This window comes from Apodemus sylvaticus, assembly GCF_947179515.1.
Source record: "Apodemus sylvaticus chromosome Y unlocalized genomic scaffold, mApoSyl1.1 SUPER_Y_unloc_1, whole genome shotgun sequence".
Classification (NCBI taxonomy): Eukaryota; Metazoa; Chordata; class Mammalia; order Rodentia; family Muridae; genus Apodemus; species Apodemus sylvaticus.
This window is the reverse complement of record NW_026262995.1, coordinates 261,964-281,925: the sequence shown is the minus strand read 5'-3', so window position 1 is coordinate 281,925 and position 19,962 is coordinate 261,964. Positions and strand designations below refer to the sequence as shown.

Genomic DNA, 19,962 nt, shown 5'->3' with positions numbered 1-19,962 from the left:
ACACTCATACTTCCCAAGAACAAAAACAACGTCCACATCTACAGCACTGACTTAAGGAACCTTCAAAGGGATTCTAATGAGTTCCATACATATCCAAGAAGTAAAATCACCTGATTTCAACCAAGGGAGTCTTGTTCCTTCTCTACAAATACAAAATATTCTAGTACTTTTGCCACTTTTTTCAGGGGTTCTAAGACATTAGCAATCTGTCAGGAGATGGTAGGATTGTTCATATCTACACAGGAAGGTCAAAGACATATTCTGAAATGAATTCTCACTCAGAAAAGAAGATTCAATCATTCTCTAGTATGAAAAGGAACACTGAATATCACCATTCTAACACAAGACTGAAAGATGCTCCCTATGAATAAAGGGACTTCACAACATCCCTACTATACCAAGAGGACTTCAAATATTCAGTCCTAGAATAAAAGTCCCTCCTGAGTTGCCATCAGGTACAAAAAAGCCAACATTATGCCACTACACTACAAATGAGTCATTAGAGCTGCACAGGGCAATGAAGTAGTTCAACCATTCATACCTGCTCATGGATCTCTAGAACATTCTGCTCTTGAAATGTGTACATATACATCAGAGATACTAGGGCATCCTGAACCTGTCCAACATTCTCTGTATGTTATCTTATCTCGTAAAGGAATTGAGGTCCTTTATGTTAAAGCAAAATCTCCACTAAATAAATGGCTCTTAGATGTGAAACATTTATAAAGATGTTCTAGGATATATTCTATCTGCACCCTGATTTCTGTATCCAACTGTATGTGAACAAGGATCTATGGGACATAGAATGCTTACAAAAAGTCTATAGCATCCTGTCCATTTAAACCTATGGATTCCTTGTATTCCACTTGCATGCATAAGTCCATAAGATCTTCTTAAATTTCGTGGGTTATGTGATATCCTCAAAAGTATCAGTGAATTATCACAAAAACAGAAGATGCAACTAAAACTTTCCCATCTGCACAAAGGTCTGTTAGTACTTTTGTACACACACATGTGTCTCCAGCACATGCTTCACATACCTCAGGTACTCTATGTTCTACTTTATTTTCCAAGTGATCCTTAGAACATTTTTTTGCTATCCAGCTGGCTATGAAAACAGGTATAAATAGGAAAAAGTTGTTTCCCTTCTCAAGATGAAGAAAGTTTTCAGGAGACTTCTACTAGCACACACAGTTTCGCTAACTTCCCTATATGCCTATAAGTATCAAAGTCTTCCCACATATTTCTATGATGCTTTAAGAGTGGGCCTATCCACACAGCGAGCTCAAGTAACTTCTCCTTCTGGAGTGATAGTCAAGTATCCTACATGTACACAAGGCATATTGAATATCTGAAAATGGTGATTCACAATTGTCACAATCTACCCAAGATTGTTTCTTCAGTATCTCTTCTCATTAGACATCTTCCCTGTTCCCAAATATTCCTCTGGCATCCAGTTTCTACAAAAATGGGCTTAAGTGTTGATCTTTCTCATGAAGGAAATTTCAGAACTTTTAAAACTGAAGAAGAGAGTTTCAACCCAAGCCTTCTGCCAAAAGTTAGAGTGCATAATGTCCTGCTTCAAAAGAATCATCAACACCTACAATTACTCCTCAGGGGATTGACACTATATATATAAATAAATATATATATATATATATATATATATCCAAAAAACTTGGAATGGTCCACATCTGACCAAGAAACTGGGACAATATCCCATGCTAAGCAATCATTGCAGCAAGAAACTCAGAGGCCTTCTCTGTCTACCCAAAGTCATGTTCCACATTTTCCCCAGGTCTTAAGGTCTTCATCTCTCTAAACATCTCCAGAACATTTTCTCCATGTTCAGGGTAATATTTATCTTTCCAGTTCAGAAGTAAATTCTAAAAAAAAAAAAAAAAAAAAAAAAAAAAAAAAAACTTTTGCTATTTGCCCAAGACTCTGAGGTAAGCTCTACAAATGTGAAAAAAAATCTAGGAGTGCTATTACAAGCTCAAGAGGGAATGAAAACTTCCATAACTTCCAAAGCATTGAAAAACACTTCGGCCATCGATCTTCTTTCAAAGCAAGATTTTCGTTTTCTCCTATGGTCATAGGCTCATTAACATATAATTAAGGATATCAAGAATTTTCCCCATCTTTTCAAAGTTCTTTAGCACATTCATTTTCTTCTCCAGGATATCTGTGCTGTTTTCCATTTGCCCAAGGAACAGTAGCTCTTTAATTACTTTAATTAGTTCATTGGTTTCAGGAAGCTTTTCCACCTTCACTGAGGTACATTGCACATTTGTCCAACGTCCCAGGATATATGAATCGTTCCTCAGTAGCACAAATAATTTTAATTCATACTCCTCACCCTCTGTTCATGGTGACTGTAAAATTTAATCTCATTGCCTGTGTAACTTTTTTAAAACATATTGATAATGATGATTCTTAAATGTTTAAACTTTTTTTTCTAGTCCACCACCCACCAGAGATAATATAAAAGAATGGAAATAATTCAGTAGTTCAGTTCACAGGTCAGCAACAGCAGCTTGGTTCACTTGCAAACCCTTCACTGATATTGTAGTTGTCCAGTTCAGTAGTGTCAGGATAGCAGCATCAGCGGCATAATGTCACACCAGAAGATTTTGTAGGCTATGTCTCCCTCTGTTCTGTCTTGATAAATTATATTGTGCTGGTTGTGCTACATTATATTGGAGAATTACCCCCACCACAATGAGTAGTGCAATTTTTGATCAGCTTATTATCTTTTCAAGTCTTTTCAGAAAGCCATATACTGAGTAAACCAGTTATTTAGCATTTCTCTAACAAAAGAGTATAGACAATAAGATACAATAGAGTCTTTAAAATATTCTGGACCTTAAATTTTGATCAGTAAGCAGATCAATTCATTACAAGTCTGTCCACCATTTTAGCAGACAGATGCTGCAAAATGACTAGGAAGCCTGAAGGTGCCTGTGCAGGTCCAAAATAGATTGTCTGGTGGTATACTTGGCTACACTTGAAACTGTTGTGCTTGTACCATTTTTGTACTTTTAGTCTCCAAGATGTATGTCAGGGGGATAATTTACCTTCCTGTCTAGTCTGACTTCTGCTTTCACCATGAGGCACATTCTAAGTCTCATTCACTAACATTGATTTTTTTTTCTCTTCCCACTGACACATTTTGTTTTCCAGGTACTTTTTTATGCAAACATTTTAAGAGAATAGTCAACTCTGCAATCTTCTCTAACAGAAGAGAATTATCAGCATTCCCATTATTTTTCCCAAAACAGTATACAAGAAAACTATGTCACAAATCCAAAAAAAGACCGCTTGTAGCAAGTGAGGATGCCACCAGGATGCTGTAGCTTCCTTACAATATTAGGATCATTGCTAAACCCTCATAACCCGCTGGTCACTCTGGTTTCATTAAAAATAGAGTTATCAATTATGCTAAGCCATATTGAACACCACATATAACATTATTTTTTTAATAAGTCATCCATGGGTATTGCTTCACCACATTTCTTGTCTCAGCACATGAATCTATCATAGCACAACTCTATGTGAGTCTGTCTCAGCTGTCATTAATCTGCCAATCCATCCCCATAGTAGTACATAACCATAATCTTCATCCCAAGAGGATGTCAGCTACCATCAAACCAGGCTATTTCTGTCCAGGACTATGAAAATTCTACTATTAGAGCCAAAGGGTAACCCAGGACTTGCTTTTTATCATACAGGGCTTCATATCTCTACCAATTCCAAAGAGAGTGTGGCATCACTTCCTGATATTCAAGGAAAATTCAGACATACCCTATCTCAATTAGGGGACCTGAGTTTGCATCTCTCTTACCAAGAGAGAGTCACAACTCCAATACAAACATGTTTCCCAACTTGTAAGCTATCAGACATAGGAGCCACACATATTCACATTCAGTATTATTCAGTCTCTAAGAACAACATGTTAATATGGGGGTTTTAGTTGTATCTTCTCCAATAAAATAGGTATAAAACTTTCCCAATCTGACCAATATGGCCTGAAACTTTCCTAGTCTCAACAAGGAAAATTAAATACTGCTCTCTGTTGCGGGCAACTAAAGAAAGTTTTAGGCTAAAATGAAGGTCCTCTTAAATATCCCATCTAACTGGGCTTCAGAAATGCTCCTTGTGACTAACAGGAATACAGAAATGTTTCCTCTATTCAATAGTGGCTCAGACCTTCAAGTTCTTAAGTGTCTATCATATCCCTTTTGTCCAATAAGGCACATGGGTATGCCCAGCCTGCAAAATGGAACCTCTAAAGCAACCCATCTCAAAAGAAGAACCTGGACCACACTCTCTCTTACCATTGCATTTTCATTTCTATGTATCCAAAAGAAAAACTCATATTTTCCCACGATGGACCCCAGGGGAAGAAAGGGATTTTAAAATGTTTCTTTTTCCTTGTCAACCATCTGTCTGACTTATGACTTCCAATCCTAGCTGACTTGGATGCACAACGAGTGATCACATAGGATCCTCTGACTAAAAACATGGCAGGCATGTTTCCCTTCTATTAGGAGTAGCTCACAGTTTTCTAGATAAAGAATATTCTATATTATTTGTTCCCCATGCAGAAAAATGTGTTTATTCTGAATTGTATGTCAATAGGCCTACTTCATCTTACCTAATGGGTGAAAAATCAACTCCCTTTATATCAGATGAACTGAGTGCTACCTATTCTGTTCTTCTGACATCATGACCTTTGTCCAAAGAACAAGAATCTGGTTCCAGACTTTGGAAAACCACAAAGTAGCCAGCAAAGCCCTAAAGCCATACATTAAACTTGGTGAGCAGAAATGAGGAGGTCATATCCTTTATATTCAAAATTAATGTATGTATTATCAGGAGATCATGCTGGGAACTGCCTCCTGGCATGTTGAAGATTAATTAAACTGCTGCCTGGGGTGCAGGATCAGGAATTATAGGTACCCATGAAAATAAGGAAATCTTTAGGCTTTCTCTACTCTCCAAATTTACCCTTGATGTTCCTCTTCTACTCACATGACTCTGACCTCCATGCTGTCCCCAACACATCATGAGACCATCTGTGACTGAAGAATAGTATCCTTAATAGTTCTTGTTTGTTTATGTTCCAAGTAGTCTCACTCTGTCCAATGGCATTTCAAATTGTGTTCCTCTTAATGTCACTTCAGATTTATTCCTTAAAATCAAGGAATACTTACAATTCCCCAAAGTCTTAAGTTGAGCTCAAATCATTCTCAAGGCCTCAACGGGTCCTCCCTGTCTCAGGCATACTCTTTCTAAACCAGGAAGCCAATTGCGTTGTGTTCATTCTCAAGTAGGGTTCATACATACCTCTTCAGAACCAAAGATTTTTCAATCTTCTGTATAGTCCAAGAGGCTTCTTCTCTGTCTATTAAGAATCAGCGATCTCAGATCTTCTTCAATAATCCAACTGGCCTTTATCTTATGTGTCTAAACCAAATGCCTCACAACATTCATCAATATTTCACATGGGTTTCATATGTATACAAGCAATATCAAAGGTTTCAGACATACCCCGTGTTGAGGCGAGCATTAATACACCATTTCTTTAAGAGCAAGCAAACCTCAGACATTCACTGATTGCCCAAATGTACCTCAGACTTACCCCTTAACGACAAGTGTGTCACATACATCCTCAATAACTGAAGGGATTCGCAGACATACAGCTTAGTAAGGAAAGAACTTCAGACCTCCTCAATCTGCCCAGAAGTCCTCAAATATAGCCCTTTTAGAATCAACATGCAATAGAATTCCTGCAGTCACAATGGGCACTCAGACCTCTCCTTCTAGAACCAGAACGAAATTTCCTTCTATCTAATAACCTGTTCAAGTCTTAGATTTGCCTGCAAAGAACTGAACTATCCAATGATATTAAGGAGTCTTACACTTAAACTTACAATGAAGAGGTCCTTAGACTTATTTCCACTCGTTATAGTAGCTCATGATATTAATGTTCTGACAAAGGAGAGCTACTGTAACAGACTTCTGAGAATACATACATTTTAATATTTTAATGTATATAGAAGTAGTCTGAGATATTCCCCTGTAATGAAGCAAAGTATAGAACTGACTCTGTGCCCTCGGAGTGTACCTCAAATCTTTGGGTTCTGCAGAAGATTTTTTAAGGCTGAAAACCTCTGACCAACATAACACAGGTACTTCTCTTTATGTTAATGGCTGACTCAGTTCTAATATCCAACTAAGATACACCAGAGCTTATCCCTTATAAATTGTCATTTAGAAAACAAAAACATTTTTGAAACAAAAATATTTAGACAGATATATGTACAGACAGACAGACAGACAGACAGAGAGACAGAAAGAAAGAAAGAAAGAAAGAAAGAAAGAAAGAAAGAAAGAAAGAAAGAAAGAAAGAAAGAAAGAAAGAAAGAAAGAAAGAAAGAAAGAAAGAAAGAAAGATAGGTAGATAGGTAGATAGGTAGATAGGTAGATAGGTAGGTAAATAGGTAGATAGGTAGGTAAATAGGTAGAAAGATAGACAGACCCGCAGAGACCTCTAGAGTTCATAGCAAATAAAAAAATTATACACTCAGTATATATCCAAAGCCATCTAACTCTCAGTTGATCAAAGGAAGTATCTACCCTCCCCATTGGAACCACTATGTCTCACTGTAAGTTTAAGGAGGAAATAGATCCAGGGACATTTAAACAACCTGTGAGAAGAAACCACAAATTACTGTCAAGACTAAGGTAGATTAGTCAACAGTATAAATTTTATAGAGTTCTCTGAAAACCTGTTTGTCCAAGGGAGGCCTGGAAATTCACTTAATGTGAGGAGACCTACACAATGTTCTGATATTGTATATTGAGATTCAGATATTATTATTAATAAATGGATCCCAAATTTTTTTCTTCAACTAAGATAAACAGTATGTTCAACAACTAAGCAGTAATAAACATCTGACATACATACTCTGTCAAGGAAGATGGCTACATTTTATTTTCTTTGAACAAAGAAACTTTAGATACACACTTTCCTTTCAAGGGGGCTTGATACAAATTATCCTGATGAAGGAGGCTACAATCTCCTAACAGGAAAACTCATTCATATTTTTATTTCTTTTCAAGGAATTTCAAATTCAACATTCCCTGATAATGGTTACCTCAGAGGATCTACCTCCATCCATAGAATTTATTCATCAAAGATTTTTAATTGAATAGTTTCTTTATTTACATTTCAAATGTTATTCAATTTATTAGTTATCACTGTGTAAGACCCCTATCTCATCCCGCTCCACGTGCTTCTATGAGGGTGCTCTCACACCTACCTACCCACTCCTGTCTCATTGCCTTAGCATTCCTCAATGCTGAGGTGTCAAGCCTTCACAGGACCAAAGACCTTCCCACTGATTGATACCAAATAAAGTCCTTTCAGCTCATTTTATCCTTCCCGAAACTCCTCCTTTGGTATCTCTGTGATCATTCTGATTTTTGATAGCAAGTATTTCCATTAAGAGGTTTTAATATGTCACTTCTGTCTTAAGTGGCTAGGAATGTTCAAATGACCAAAGGGATTGCAGACCATTCTGATGTGATGTTTTGAGGCATGACAATAAAAATTGATCTTATCTTACACCTACTTCATTTTGGATTCTTTTAAGAAATAGAGCAGTCCCATTTTGTTGTCCAAGTCTATGATACTGCTGACAGGCTTGGACAGTACACAGAACCAAGGATTACCAACCAAGTTTCAAGAAAAAATGTCCTGATTATTGACATGCACACTTAGAATGCATTGATATTCTGACCTGTGAGATCATTTGTACCTGATAAAATGTTTCCTATATTTTCTTCCAATTCCCTAGAAAAACTTTTATCTCAAGAATTCTCTGATGTTACTACTTTTCCCTATACTCTCAATGCAGTCTTACTCTCAAAAATGGGGCCCATGATCTTTCACATATGTTCCAAATAGACTTATATCTACCTAATCAGGTTTTACTCCCCAATAGACTCTATAAACAATCAACTCCAGGATTCTCGTATTTGAGGTCCCAGAGAACAAGTTTAGCAATCAGGGCATAGACACCATGACACCTGACTCAGGCAAATCAATAAAAAATTGAATGTCTTCTATATTTCTGCCTAGATCTAGGCAGTGGAACACAAACTAGAGCAAATTACCTACACAGCAGCAATCTTACAGGCATTTGGAAGGAAGAATAAGTTGCTGATTTTTCTCTCCCAGAATGAACACAAACTATGAAGATACAAAACTGAATAAGAATTGGAAACACAGGATCAGCGATGAGAACTTTCAGCATTATATAGGTACCAGGGATGGTATCTTCATATCCTGCCTGAAGGGTATTCTGTCTTCTTTAAAATGAACTCTGAGTTGTTCTCTCCTACTTGGGACTCACAGTGCAAACATTTCCACATTTTAAGATACTCCTCACTAATTTGAACACGATGTTAAAACTTTCTTAGCATTAATGTTACAGGCGTCCTCATTTACCCAATGGGACCTGAAGAATTTCATTTGTGTGACATGGCCCTCATGTATATTCCTATTCTTACCTAGGTACTTTGAGTATTTTCTCCTTTTCAGAGGTGTCAAACCACTCATTCTACATGAAAGACCATCTACATTCTCCTTAGGATTGTGGGACGACTATTTACAATCATCCAACAAATGGTTTTCAGATTTTCAGTTTTTGCAAAAGGAGACTTGGGAAATCAAACTCTGTTGAAAGGGATCTCAAAATGTGTCCCAGTATCTGCTGTATTTCCAGCTGTATAGATTTTCTTCCAACTTACTTCCTGCTGCACATCCTCTAAGACATTCCTGCTTTGAAAAAAGGGACCTTGGAAGTAACTCCTCTGACCAAAGACTTCACCGAAAAAAGATAAATACCTAACCTGTTGGAATTATGTAATTATTGGTGCCTAGAGTCTCAGGCCTCAAACCACTGCATTAGAGATCGTCAAGTCCACAAATACAATGAAAGAATGACCAGGGCTTCCCTTGTGTCCATGCTTCACACAAACACTTATTAGTTAAGTTTATTTTAAATCTATGCTCTCTGACCATAATATCCATACAGCATATATGCAAACAAAGGTCCTTCCCTTTTCTCTGCATTTACATCATAGGACAGAAGACAGAAAGCTAAAATTAGTCCTCTAGCTATCTTACTCAAATTTTGTCCTCAAAATATGCAGCATTCTTTACATGTAATCAAAGATGAATACTGCTATAAAAAAAGCTTGAAGGAGCACCGATTCTTGCATAACCACTTTTCATGTAGGAAGATTGTTGTGACAGTTGCCTGAACCATCAGAGATATCACACCTGCTATACATATTTGCATATCATAGTTGAAAGTATCACATTATGTCCATAAGTGAAGTGTATATTTCATTTTTTCTCAAATATGACTTTATACCTCTACCCTGTGATTCAAGACATTCAGGATTTTCCTTTGTCAAAGGTGGTCACAGAACATTCTCTTCAGAGAAGAGTTTCAGAGAACTCCACTATTCCAAAGATATCTGACATTCCTTGTTTTTTGAAGTGATTATGAATACTACTCTGAGTCACTTACAAGAGACTCACCTCCATGTTGGTTTTCGGAAGCCAGAGAGATCAGACAGCCTGATGTACCAAACATAACCCAAGGCCAACATCGCAGAGGTCTAAGCCTGACAGGCATTGGCCTGCACCTAGGCCCTGGGCTATTCAGGGGGCCATCGGTGTGCCAACCCACCCAGGAGGTTGTTTGCCTGGCCCAGTGTAAGTGCCACCATTTTGGCTATAGGACGCCAGAGAGTTCTATCAGGCAAAGCCAGCAAATAGTCATAGCTGAGGCTAACATAGCAGGGGGGTTGCCTAGGCACGACAGGCCCTAGACTTCCCCCAGGACCTGGGCTTCTTAGAGAACCATCTGTGTGCCAACCCGGACAGGAGGTTGTTAGACCCGCAGACTCTCCCAGCACTTTTAGGGAGCACACACACCATGCCAACCTGACAGAACTAGTTAACACTCATAGCCCGAGGGGAACTTTGCTCCAGCCTTGACTGTCAGGCTTTTGCCTAGACACTGGGCCTGAGCAGCTAGGATAGCCTTGTCTGTCCCAGCCTGGTTGGTTGGAAGATCGGCTGCCCATCAGAGTGATCATCACTCAGAAAAGATCCCACAGCATACACCATCAGCACTTCCTGAACTAGCAAACGACTACCACTTGGCTTACAGAGACAATCTAGGGCAAAGCACACTAGGACTGCAAGGGCACCCAAGAAGAGGACAGCACATCAGCAATCTGAAACAGGGGAAACCCCGCCATCCAGTGTTGCAGAAATAGCCCTACAACTTCACAGGAGGGTCGAACACCAGCCAGAGACAAGACCAACTAACACCAGAGAACAAGATGGCAAAGGGCAAATGCAGGAATGCTACTAACAGAAATCTAGGCAATATGGCAGCATCTGAACCAAACTCTTTAACATCAGCAAGCCCTGGCTACACAAATACACCAGAAAAACAAGATAAGGATTAAAAACACTGGTCATGATCCTGCTAGAAGAACATAAAATTGACATAAATGAATTGCTTAAAGAAATGCAGGGGAACATGAATAAGCTAGAAACCCGTATAATGGAAACACAAAAACCACCTAAAGAAATTCAGGAGAATAAGGCTCAAGAGATAAAAGCCAATAAAGAAGAAACATAAAAAACAAAAACAAAAACAAAAAAACAGAAAAAAAAAAAACGAAAAAAAATTTAATGCAGGAAAACTTGAGTCAACAGGCAGAAGTCATGAAAGAGGAAACACAAAAATATCTTAAAGAATTAAAGGAAAACACAAACAAACAAATGAAGGAACTGAGCAAAACCATCCATGATCTAAAATCAGAAGTAGAAACAAAAAAGAAATCACAAAATGAGACAACTTTGGAGATAGAAAACCTTGGGAAGAAATCAGGGGCCATAGATGCTAATATCAACAACAGAATACAAGATATGGAAGAAACTCAGATGCTGAACATACCATAGAAACCATTGACTCAATAGTGAAAGAAAATGCAAAATGCAAAAAGCTTGTATCCCAAAACAACCAGGAAATCCACAACACAATGAGAAGACCAAACCTAAGGATTATATTTATAGATGAGAATGTAGATTTACAACTGAGAGGTAAAGCAAATATCTTCAAAAAAAATTATGGAAGAAAGCTTTCCCAACTTAAAGAGAGAGATGCCCATGAATATACAAGAAGCCTACAGAATTTCAAACAGAATGGATCTGAGCAGAAATACCTCCTGTCACATAATAATCAAAATTCCAAATGCACTAAGCAAAGAAAGAATATTAAAGGCAGTAAGAGGGAAAAGGCCAAGTTACGTATAAAGGAAGACCTATAAGAATCACACAAGACTTCTCACTGGAGACCATGAAAGCTAGAAGATCCTGGGCAGATCTCATGCAGATTCTATGAGAACATGAATGTCAGCCAAGACTACTATACCCAGCAAAACTATCAATCATTATAGATGGAGAAACCAAGATATTCTATGACAAAACCAAATTTATACGATATCTTTTCACAAACGCAACTCTGCAAAGAATAACAGGAAGAAAACTCCAATACAAGGAGGAAAACCACACTCTGGAAAAAGAAAGATAGATACCTTTTTTCATCAAACTCAAAAAAAAAAAAAAATAACCACTCAAATATAAAAATAACATCAAAATGACAGGAAGTAATAATCATGATTCCTTAATATCTCTTAACATCAATGGACTCAATTTCCCAATAAAAAGATATAGACTAACAGACTGGATAAGGAAACAGGACCCTAAATTTTGTTGCATACAGAAGACACTTCTCAGTGTCAAAGACAAAAATTACCTTAAAGTAAAAGGCTGGAAGACAATTTTACAAGCCAATGGTCTTAGGAAATGAGCTGGAGTAGCCATTCTAATATCAGATAAAATTGACTTTTAACCCAAAGTCATCAAAAGAGACTCTGAGGGACACTTTTTGATGGTCAAAGGAAAAATACAACAAGAAGAACTTCCAATTCTGAACATCTATGCGCAAAATGCAAGGTCACCCTCATTCATAAAAGAAACTTTACAAAAGCTCAAAGCACACATTGCACCGAACATAATAATTAAGGGTGACTTCAACACTCCATTCTCCTCAATGGACTGATCGGGAAAACAAAAATTAAACAGGAAAACAGTAAAAATAATTGAAGCTTTGGACCAATTGGATTTGACTGATATGTACATAACATTTCACCCTAAAGCAAAAGAATATACTCTTTTCTCAGCACCTAATGGTACCTTCTCCAAAATCGACCATATAATTGGTCACAAAACAGACCTCAACAAAATTAAGAAGATTGAACTAATCCCATGCCTCCTATCAGATCACTATGGAGTAAGAGTGGCTTAAAATAGCAACAAAAACAACAGAAAGCCCACATACACCTGGCGGCTTAATAATACTTTACTCAATGACACCTTGGCCAAAGAAGAAATAAAGAAAGAAATCAGAAACTTTTTAGAATTTAATATAAATGAAGGCACAACAAACCCAAATCTTTTGGACAAAATGAAAGCAGTGCTAAGAGGAAAACTCATAGCTCTGAGTACCTCCAAAAAGAAAATGGAGAGAGCATACACTAGCAGGTTAATGACACACCTGAAAGCCCTGGAATAAAATGAAGCCAATTCACCCAGAAGGAGTAGAAGACAGGAAGTCATCAAACTCAGGGCTGAAATCAATCAAGTGAGAAATCAAACAAAGAGAACCATACAAAGAATCAACGAATCCATGAGCTGGTTCTTTGAGAAAATATACAAGATAGATAAACCCTTAGCCAGTCTGACCAAAGGGCAGAGAGAAAGTATACAGATTAACAAACTTAGAAATGAAAAGGGGGATATAACAACAGAAACTGAGGAAATTCAAAAAATTCTCAGATCCTACTACAAAAGCCTATATTCAACACAACTGGAGAATCTGGCAGAAACGGACAATTTCCTAGACAGATACCAAATACCAAATTTAAATCAGGACCAAATAGATCATCTATACAGTCCCATAACCCCTAAAGAAATAGAAGGGTTCATAGAAAGTCTTCTTACCAAAAAAAGGCACAGGACCAGATGGTTTCAGTGCAGAATTCTATCAAACCTTCATAGATCTAAAACCAATATTCTTCAAACTATTCCACCAAATAGAAACAGAAGGAACACTACCCAATTCCTTCTACGAAGCCACAATCACGCTGATACCAAAGCCACACAAAGATCCAACAAAGAAAGAGAACTTCAGACCAATTTCCCATGAACATCGATGCAAAAATACTCAATAAAATTCTTTCCAATCGAATCCAAGAACACATCAAAACGATCATCCACCTTGATCAAGTAGGCTTTATCCCAGGAATGCAGGGTTGGTTCAATATACGGAAATCCATCAATGCAATCCACTACATAAACAAACTCAAAGAAAAAAAAAAAAAACACATGGTCATTTCATTGGATGCTGAAAAAGCATTTGACAAAATTCAGCATCCTTTCATGCTTAAAGTCTTGGAGAGAAAAGGAATTCAAGGCCCATACCTAAACGTAGTAAAAGCAATATACAGCAAACAGATAGCCAGCATCAAACTAAATGGAGAGATACTTGAAGCAATCCCACTGAAATCAGGGAACAGACAAGGCTGCCCCCTTTCTCCTTATCTTTTCAATGTTGTACTTGAGGTACTAGCTCGGGCAATTCGACAACATAAGGAGGTCAAAGGGATACAAATTGGAAAGGAAGAAGTCAAACTATCATTATTTGCAGATGACATGATAGTCTACATAAGTGACCCCAAAAATTCCACTAGAGAGCTCCTAACGCTGATAAACAACTTCAGCAAAGTGGCAGGTTATAAAATCAACACAAGCAAATCAGTGGCCTTCCTATACTCAAAGGGTAAGCAGGCTGAGAAAGAAATTAGGGAAATGACCCCCTTCACAATAGTCACAAACAGTATAAAGTATCTTGGGGTGACTCTTACCAAACATGTGAAAGATATGTATGACAAGAACTTCAATACTCTGAAGAAGGAAATGGAAGAAGACCTCAAAACATAGGAAAAGTTCCCATGCTCATGGATCGGTAGACTCAATATAGTTAAAATGGCCATTTTGCCAAAAACAATATACAGATTCAATGCAATATCCATCAAAATCCCAACTCAATTCTTCACAGAGTTAGAAAGAGAAATTATCAAATTCAACTGGAACAACAAAAAACCCAGGATAGCTAAAACTATTCTCAGCAACATAAGAAAATCTGGGGAAATCAGTATCCCTGACCTCAAGCAATACTACAGAGCAATAGTGTTAAAAAACTACATGGTATTGGTACAGTGACAGGCAGGAGGATCAATGGAACAGGATTGAAGATCCAGAAATGAACCCACACACCTATGGCCACTTGATCCTCGACGTTAAAAACTACAAGGTATTGGTACAGTAACAGGCAGGAGGATCATTGGAACAGGATTGAAGATCCAGAAATGAACCCACACACCTATGGCCACTTGATCCTCGAAAAAGAGGCTGAAAACATCCAATGGAAAAAAGATAGCCTTTTCAACAACTGGTGCTGTTTCAACTGGAGGTCAGCATGCAGAAGAATGCGAATTGATCCATCCTTGTCTCCTTGTACTAAGCTCAACTCCAAATGGATCAAGGACCTCCACATAAAGCCAGACACTCTGAAGCTAATAGAAAAGAAACTGGGGAAGACCCTTGAGGACATCGGTACAGGGAGAAAGTTTCTGAACAGAACATCAATAGCGTATGCTCTAAGATCAAGAATTAACCAATGGAACTCATAAAATTACAAAGTTTCTGTAAGGCAAAGGACACCATCAAGAGGACAAATCGGCAACCAACAAATTGGGAAAAGATCTTCACCAATCCTACATCAGATAGAGGGCTAATATCCAATATATATAAAGAACTCAAGAAGTTAGACTCCAGAAAACCGAACAACCCTATTAAAAAATGGGGTACAGAGTTAAACAAAGAATTCTCACCTGAAGAACTTCGGATGGTGGAGAAGCATCTTAAAAAATGCTCAATTTCATTAGTCATTAGGGAAATGCAAATCAAAACAACCCTGAGATTTCATCTTACACTAGCCAGAATGGCTAAGATTAAAAATTGAGGAGACAGCAAGTGTTGGAGAGGGTGTGGAGAAAGAGGAACACTCCTCCACTGCTGGTGGGGTTGCAAATTGGTACAACCACTCTGGAAATCAGTCTGGCGGTTCCTCCGAAACCTGGGCAAGTCACTTCCAGAAGATCCTGCTATACCACTCCTGGGCATATACCCAGAGGATTCCCCACCATGTAATAAGGATACATGCTCTACTATGTTCATAGCAGCCCTATTTATAATTGCCAGATGCTGGAAAGAACCCAGGTATCTCTCAACAGAAGAGTGGATGCAAAAAATGTTGTATATCTACACAATGGAGTACTATTCAGCCTTTAGAAACAATGGATTCATGAAATTCTTAGGTAAATGGATGGACCTAGAGACCATCATACTAAGTGAGGTAACCCAGACTCAAAAGGTGAATCACGGTATGCACTCACTAATAAGTGGATATTAACCTAGAAAACTGGAATACCCAAAACATAATCCACACATCAAATGAGGTACAGGAAGAAAGGAGGAGTAGCCCCTGGTTCTGGAAAGACTCAGTGAAGCAGTATTCGGCAAAACCAGGATGGGGAAGTGGGAAGGGGTGGTTGGGAGGACAGGGGAAGAGAAGGGGGCTTATGGGACTTTCATGGAGTGGGTGGGCTAGAAAAGGGGAAATCATTTGAAATGTAAATAAATTATATCGAATAAAAAAATTTTTAAAAAAGAATTGACAAATGGGACCTCATAAAATTACAAAGTTTCTGTAAGGCAAAGGACAGTGTCAAAAGGACAAAATGGCAACCAACAAATTGGGAAAAAATCTTCACCAACCCTATATCTGAGAGAAGGCTAATATCCAGGATATACAAAGAATTCAAGAAGTTAGACCCTAGGGAACAAAATAACCCTATTAAAAAAATGGGGTACATGCTTCTGGAAAGACTCAGTGCCAGAGTATAGGGCAATTCCAGAACAGGGAAATGGGAAGGGGTGGATGGAAGAACAGGGGGACGGAAAAGGGCTTTTGGGACTTGCGGGGAGTGGAGACCCAGAAAAGGGGAAATCATTTGAAATGTAAATAAAAATATATCAATAAAAAAGAATTATAATAAAAAATTCTCAACTTCATTAGTCATTAGTGAAATGCAAATCAAAACAATCCTGAGATTTCACCTTACACCAGTCATAATGCCTAAGTTTAAAAATTCAGGAGACAGCAGGTGTTGGTGAGGATGTGGAGAAAGAGGAACACTCCTCCACTACTGGTGGGGTTGCAAATTGGTATAACCTCTCTGGAAATCAGTCTGGCGGTTCCTCTGAAAGCTGCGCACCTCACTTCCAGAATATCCTGCTATACCACTCCTGGGCATATACCCAGAGGATTTCCCACCATGTAATAAGGATACATGCTCTACTATGTTCATAGCAGCCCTATTTATATTTGCCAGATGGTGGAAAGAACCCAGGTATCCCTCAACAGAAGAGTGGATGCAAAAAAATGTGGTATATATACACAATGGAGTACTATTCAGCCATTAGAAACAATGAATTCATGAAATTCTTAGGCAAATGGAAGGAGCTAGAGAACATCATACTAAGTGAGGTAACCCAGACTCAAAAGGTGAATCATGGTATGCATTCACTAATAAGTGGATATTAACCTAGAAAACTGGAATACCCAAAACATAATCCACACATCAAATGAGGTACAAGAAGAACGGATGAGTGGCCCCTTGTTCTGGAAAGACACAGTGAAGGAGTATAGAGCAAAATCAGAATAGGGAAGTGGGAATGGTTGGGTGGAAAAACAGCGGGAGGGAAAGGGACTGATGGGACTTTCCAGGAGTGGGGGTCCAGAAAAGGGGAAATCATTTGAAATGTAAATAAATATATCAATAAATTTTAAAAAAGGTACAAATTGGAAAGGAAGAATCCAAACTATCTTGATGATATGATAGTCTACCTAAGTGACCCAAAAAACTCCACTAGAGAACTCCTACAGCTGATAAACAACTTCAGCAAAGTGGCAGGATATAAAATCAACTCAAGCAAATCAGTAGCCTTCCTATACTCAAAGGATAAGCAGGCCGAGAAAGAAATTAGGGAAATGACACCATTCACAATAGTCACAAACAGTATAAAGTACCTTGGGGTGACTCTTATAAAACACGTGAAAATTTTGTATGACAAGAACTTCAAGACTGTGAAGAAGGAAATTGAAGAAGACCTCAAAAAATGGAAAACCTCCCATGCTCATGGTTTAGCAGTATTAATATAGTTAAAATGACCATTTTGCCAAAAGCAATATACAGAGTCAACGCAATACCCATCAAAATCCCAACCTAATTTTTCTTAAGTTAGAAAGAGCAATTCTCAAATTCATCTGTAATTACAAAAAACACAAGATAGCTAAATCTATTCTCAACAACAAAATAAATTCTGGGGGAATTAGTATCGCTGACCTCAAGCAATACTCTAGAACGATAGTGTTTAAAACTGCATGGTATTGGTACAGTGAAAGAAAAGCAGATCAAAGGGACAGGATTGAAGATCCAGTAATAAACCCACACCCCTATGGCCACTTGATCCTCGACAAAGGGGCTGAAAAGTCCAATTGAAAAAAGATAGCCTTTTCAACAAATGGTGCTGGTTTAACTGGAGGTCAGCATGCAGAAGAATGTGAATTGATCCATCCTTGTCTCCTTGAACTAAGTTCAACTCCAAATGGATCAAGGACCTACATATAAATCCAGAAACACTGAAGAGTATAGAAAAGAAACTGGGGAAGACCCTTGAGGACATTTGGACAGGAGGAAATTATCTGAACCAACTGCTAGTAGAGTATGCTCTAAAATCAAAAATTGACAAATGGCCCTCATAAAATTACAAAGATTCCGTAAGCAAAGGGCACCATCAAAAGGACAAGTCGGCAGCCAACAAATTGGGAAAAAGATGTTCACAAACATCAGATAGAGGGCTAATATTCAATATATACTAAGAACTCAGAAAGCCAAATGAACCTATTAAAAATGGGGTACAGATTTAAACAAAGAATTTTCACCTGAAGAATTTCAGATGGCAGAGAAGCATCCTAAATAATGCTCAACTTCATTAGTCATCAGGGAAATGCAAATCAAAACAATGCTGAGATTTCACCTTACACATGTCAGAATAGCTAAGATTAAAAAATCAGGAGACTGCAAGTGTTGATGAGGAGGTGGAGAAAGAGGAACACTCCTCCACTGCTGGTGGGGTTGCAAATTGGTACAACCACTCTGGAAAGCAGTCTGGCATTTGCTCAGAATACTGGGCACGTTACTTCCAGAAGATCCTGCTATACTACTCCTGGACATATACCCAGAGAATTACCCAGCATGTAATAAGGATATATGCTCCATTATGTTCATAGCAGCCCTATTTATAATAGCCAGAAACTGGGAAGAACCCAGGTATCCCTCAACAGAAAAATGGTTGCAAAAGATGTGATATATATATGCACACACACACACACACACACACACACACAAACACACACACACACAAAGGAGTACTATTCAGTCATTAAAAACAATTAACTCATGAAATTCTTAGGCAAATGGATGGAGCTGGAGAACATCATCCTATGTGAGGTAACCCAGCCTCAAATGATCAATCATGGTATGCACTTGGATAATAATTGGATATCATCCTAGAAAACTGGAATACCCAAAGCATAATCCACACATCAAATGAGGTACAAGAAAAACAGAGAAGGTAGCCTTTTTTTCTGGAAAGACTCAGTGTAGCAGTATAGGACAAAACCTGAACAGTTAAGTGGGACAGGGTGGGTGGGAAAAGAGTGGGAGGGAATGGGGCTTATGGGACTTTCAGGGAGTGGGGGTCCAGAAATGGGGAAATAATTTGATATGTAAATAAAAAAATATTTGGAATAAAAAAAAAGTAAACTACTCTGGGTGAATCTGGGATTTCCCATAATTAATAATGTGGCCTTGGATATTGCTTACCTCAGCTAGGGAGTAATATGAACCAATTTCCTTGACCAAAGAAATCTTACACATTTCTTTATTTACAATGTGACATTATACATGCTCTTTTAAATAATTCTTTGCCATGCCTTAGATCCTCAAGCTTTCCCTCATATGGTTGAAATACATCCAATGTACATACTCAAAATAAGAGAGATTCAAGCCTTTTAACCTAGTGGAAGGGAAATATATTTTTATACTCCAGTTTTATATCCCATATCCTAAGTATAGAAATATTGAAAGGATCCTATGCTATGTTCTTCTATCCAATTACTAGAAATCAAGTGGACCTATTGCTACTGAATCTCACCAATTCACAATCTTCCCAGTGTCGCCTACACAAAATTTCTAATTACAGTGGTCTTGAAATCATAGTTCTGACCTAAGAGAACTCATTCGGGACTAAGGTCGCAAAAAAAAAAAAAAAAAAAAAAAAAAAAAAAAAAAAAAAAAAAAAGAATATCAAGGCATGGATAAAATGACTACTGTTTTCATTTTGGTTTTCTTAGGAAGACTGGTCCTTTGCTCCATGAAGAGGAGTCTGTGGGTGGACATATATGTAAGGAAGCCACTGAAGCAAGGAGTCCTGAATTGCAGCCTCTTAGAAGACTTCTAAGACTGCAGTCATGTCTGACAGGAACATTTAGAAGATGTTTATTATAGATTGTGATTTCAAGTTTCGAACATTTGAAGGAGTAAATGGCTGGA

The 19,962-nt window shown here is 38.0% G+C and overlaps 1 protein-coding gene across 1 annotated transcript in view; it reads right to left on the bottom strand.

Annotated features, from left to right (window-relative positions):
* LOC127676055 (testin-like) overlaps positions 1 to 9,625 on the bottom strand; it is a 31,145-nt gene extending 21,520 nt beyond the window's left edge. Inside the window, 1 exon segment of the mRNA XM_052171976.1 lies at positions 9,620 to 9,625. Within this exon segment, the coding sequence (XP_052027936.1) occupies positions 9,620 to 9,625 (6 nt within the window).
* Positions 9,626 to 19,962: the final 10,337 nt, after the last annotated feature.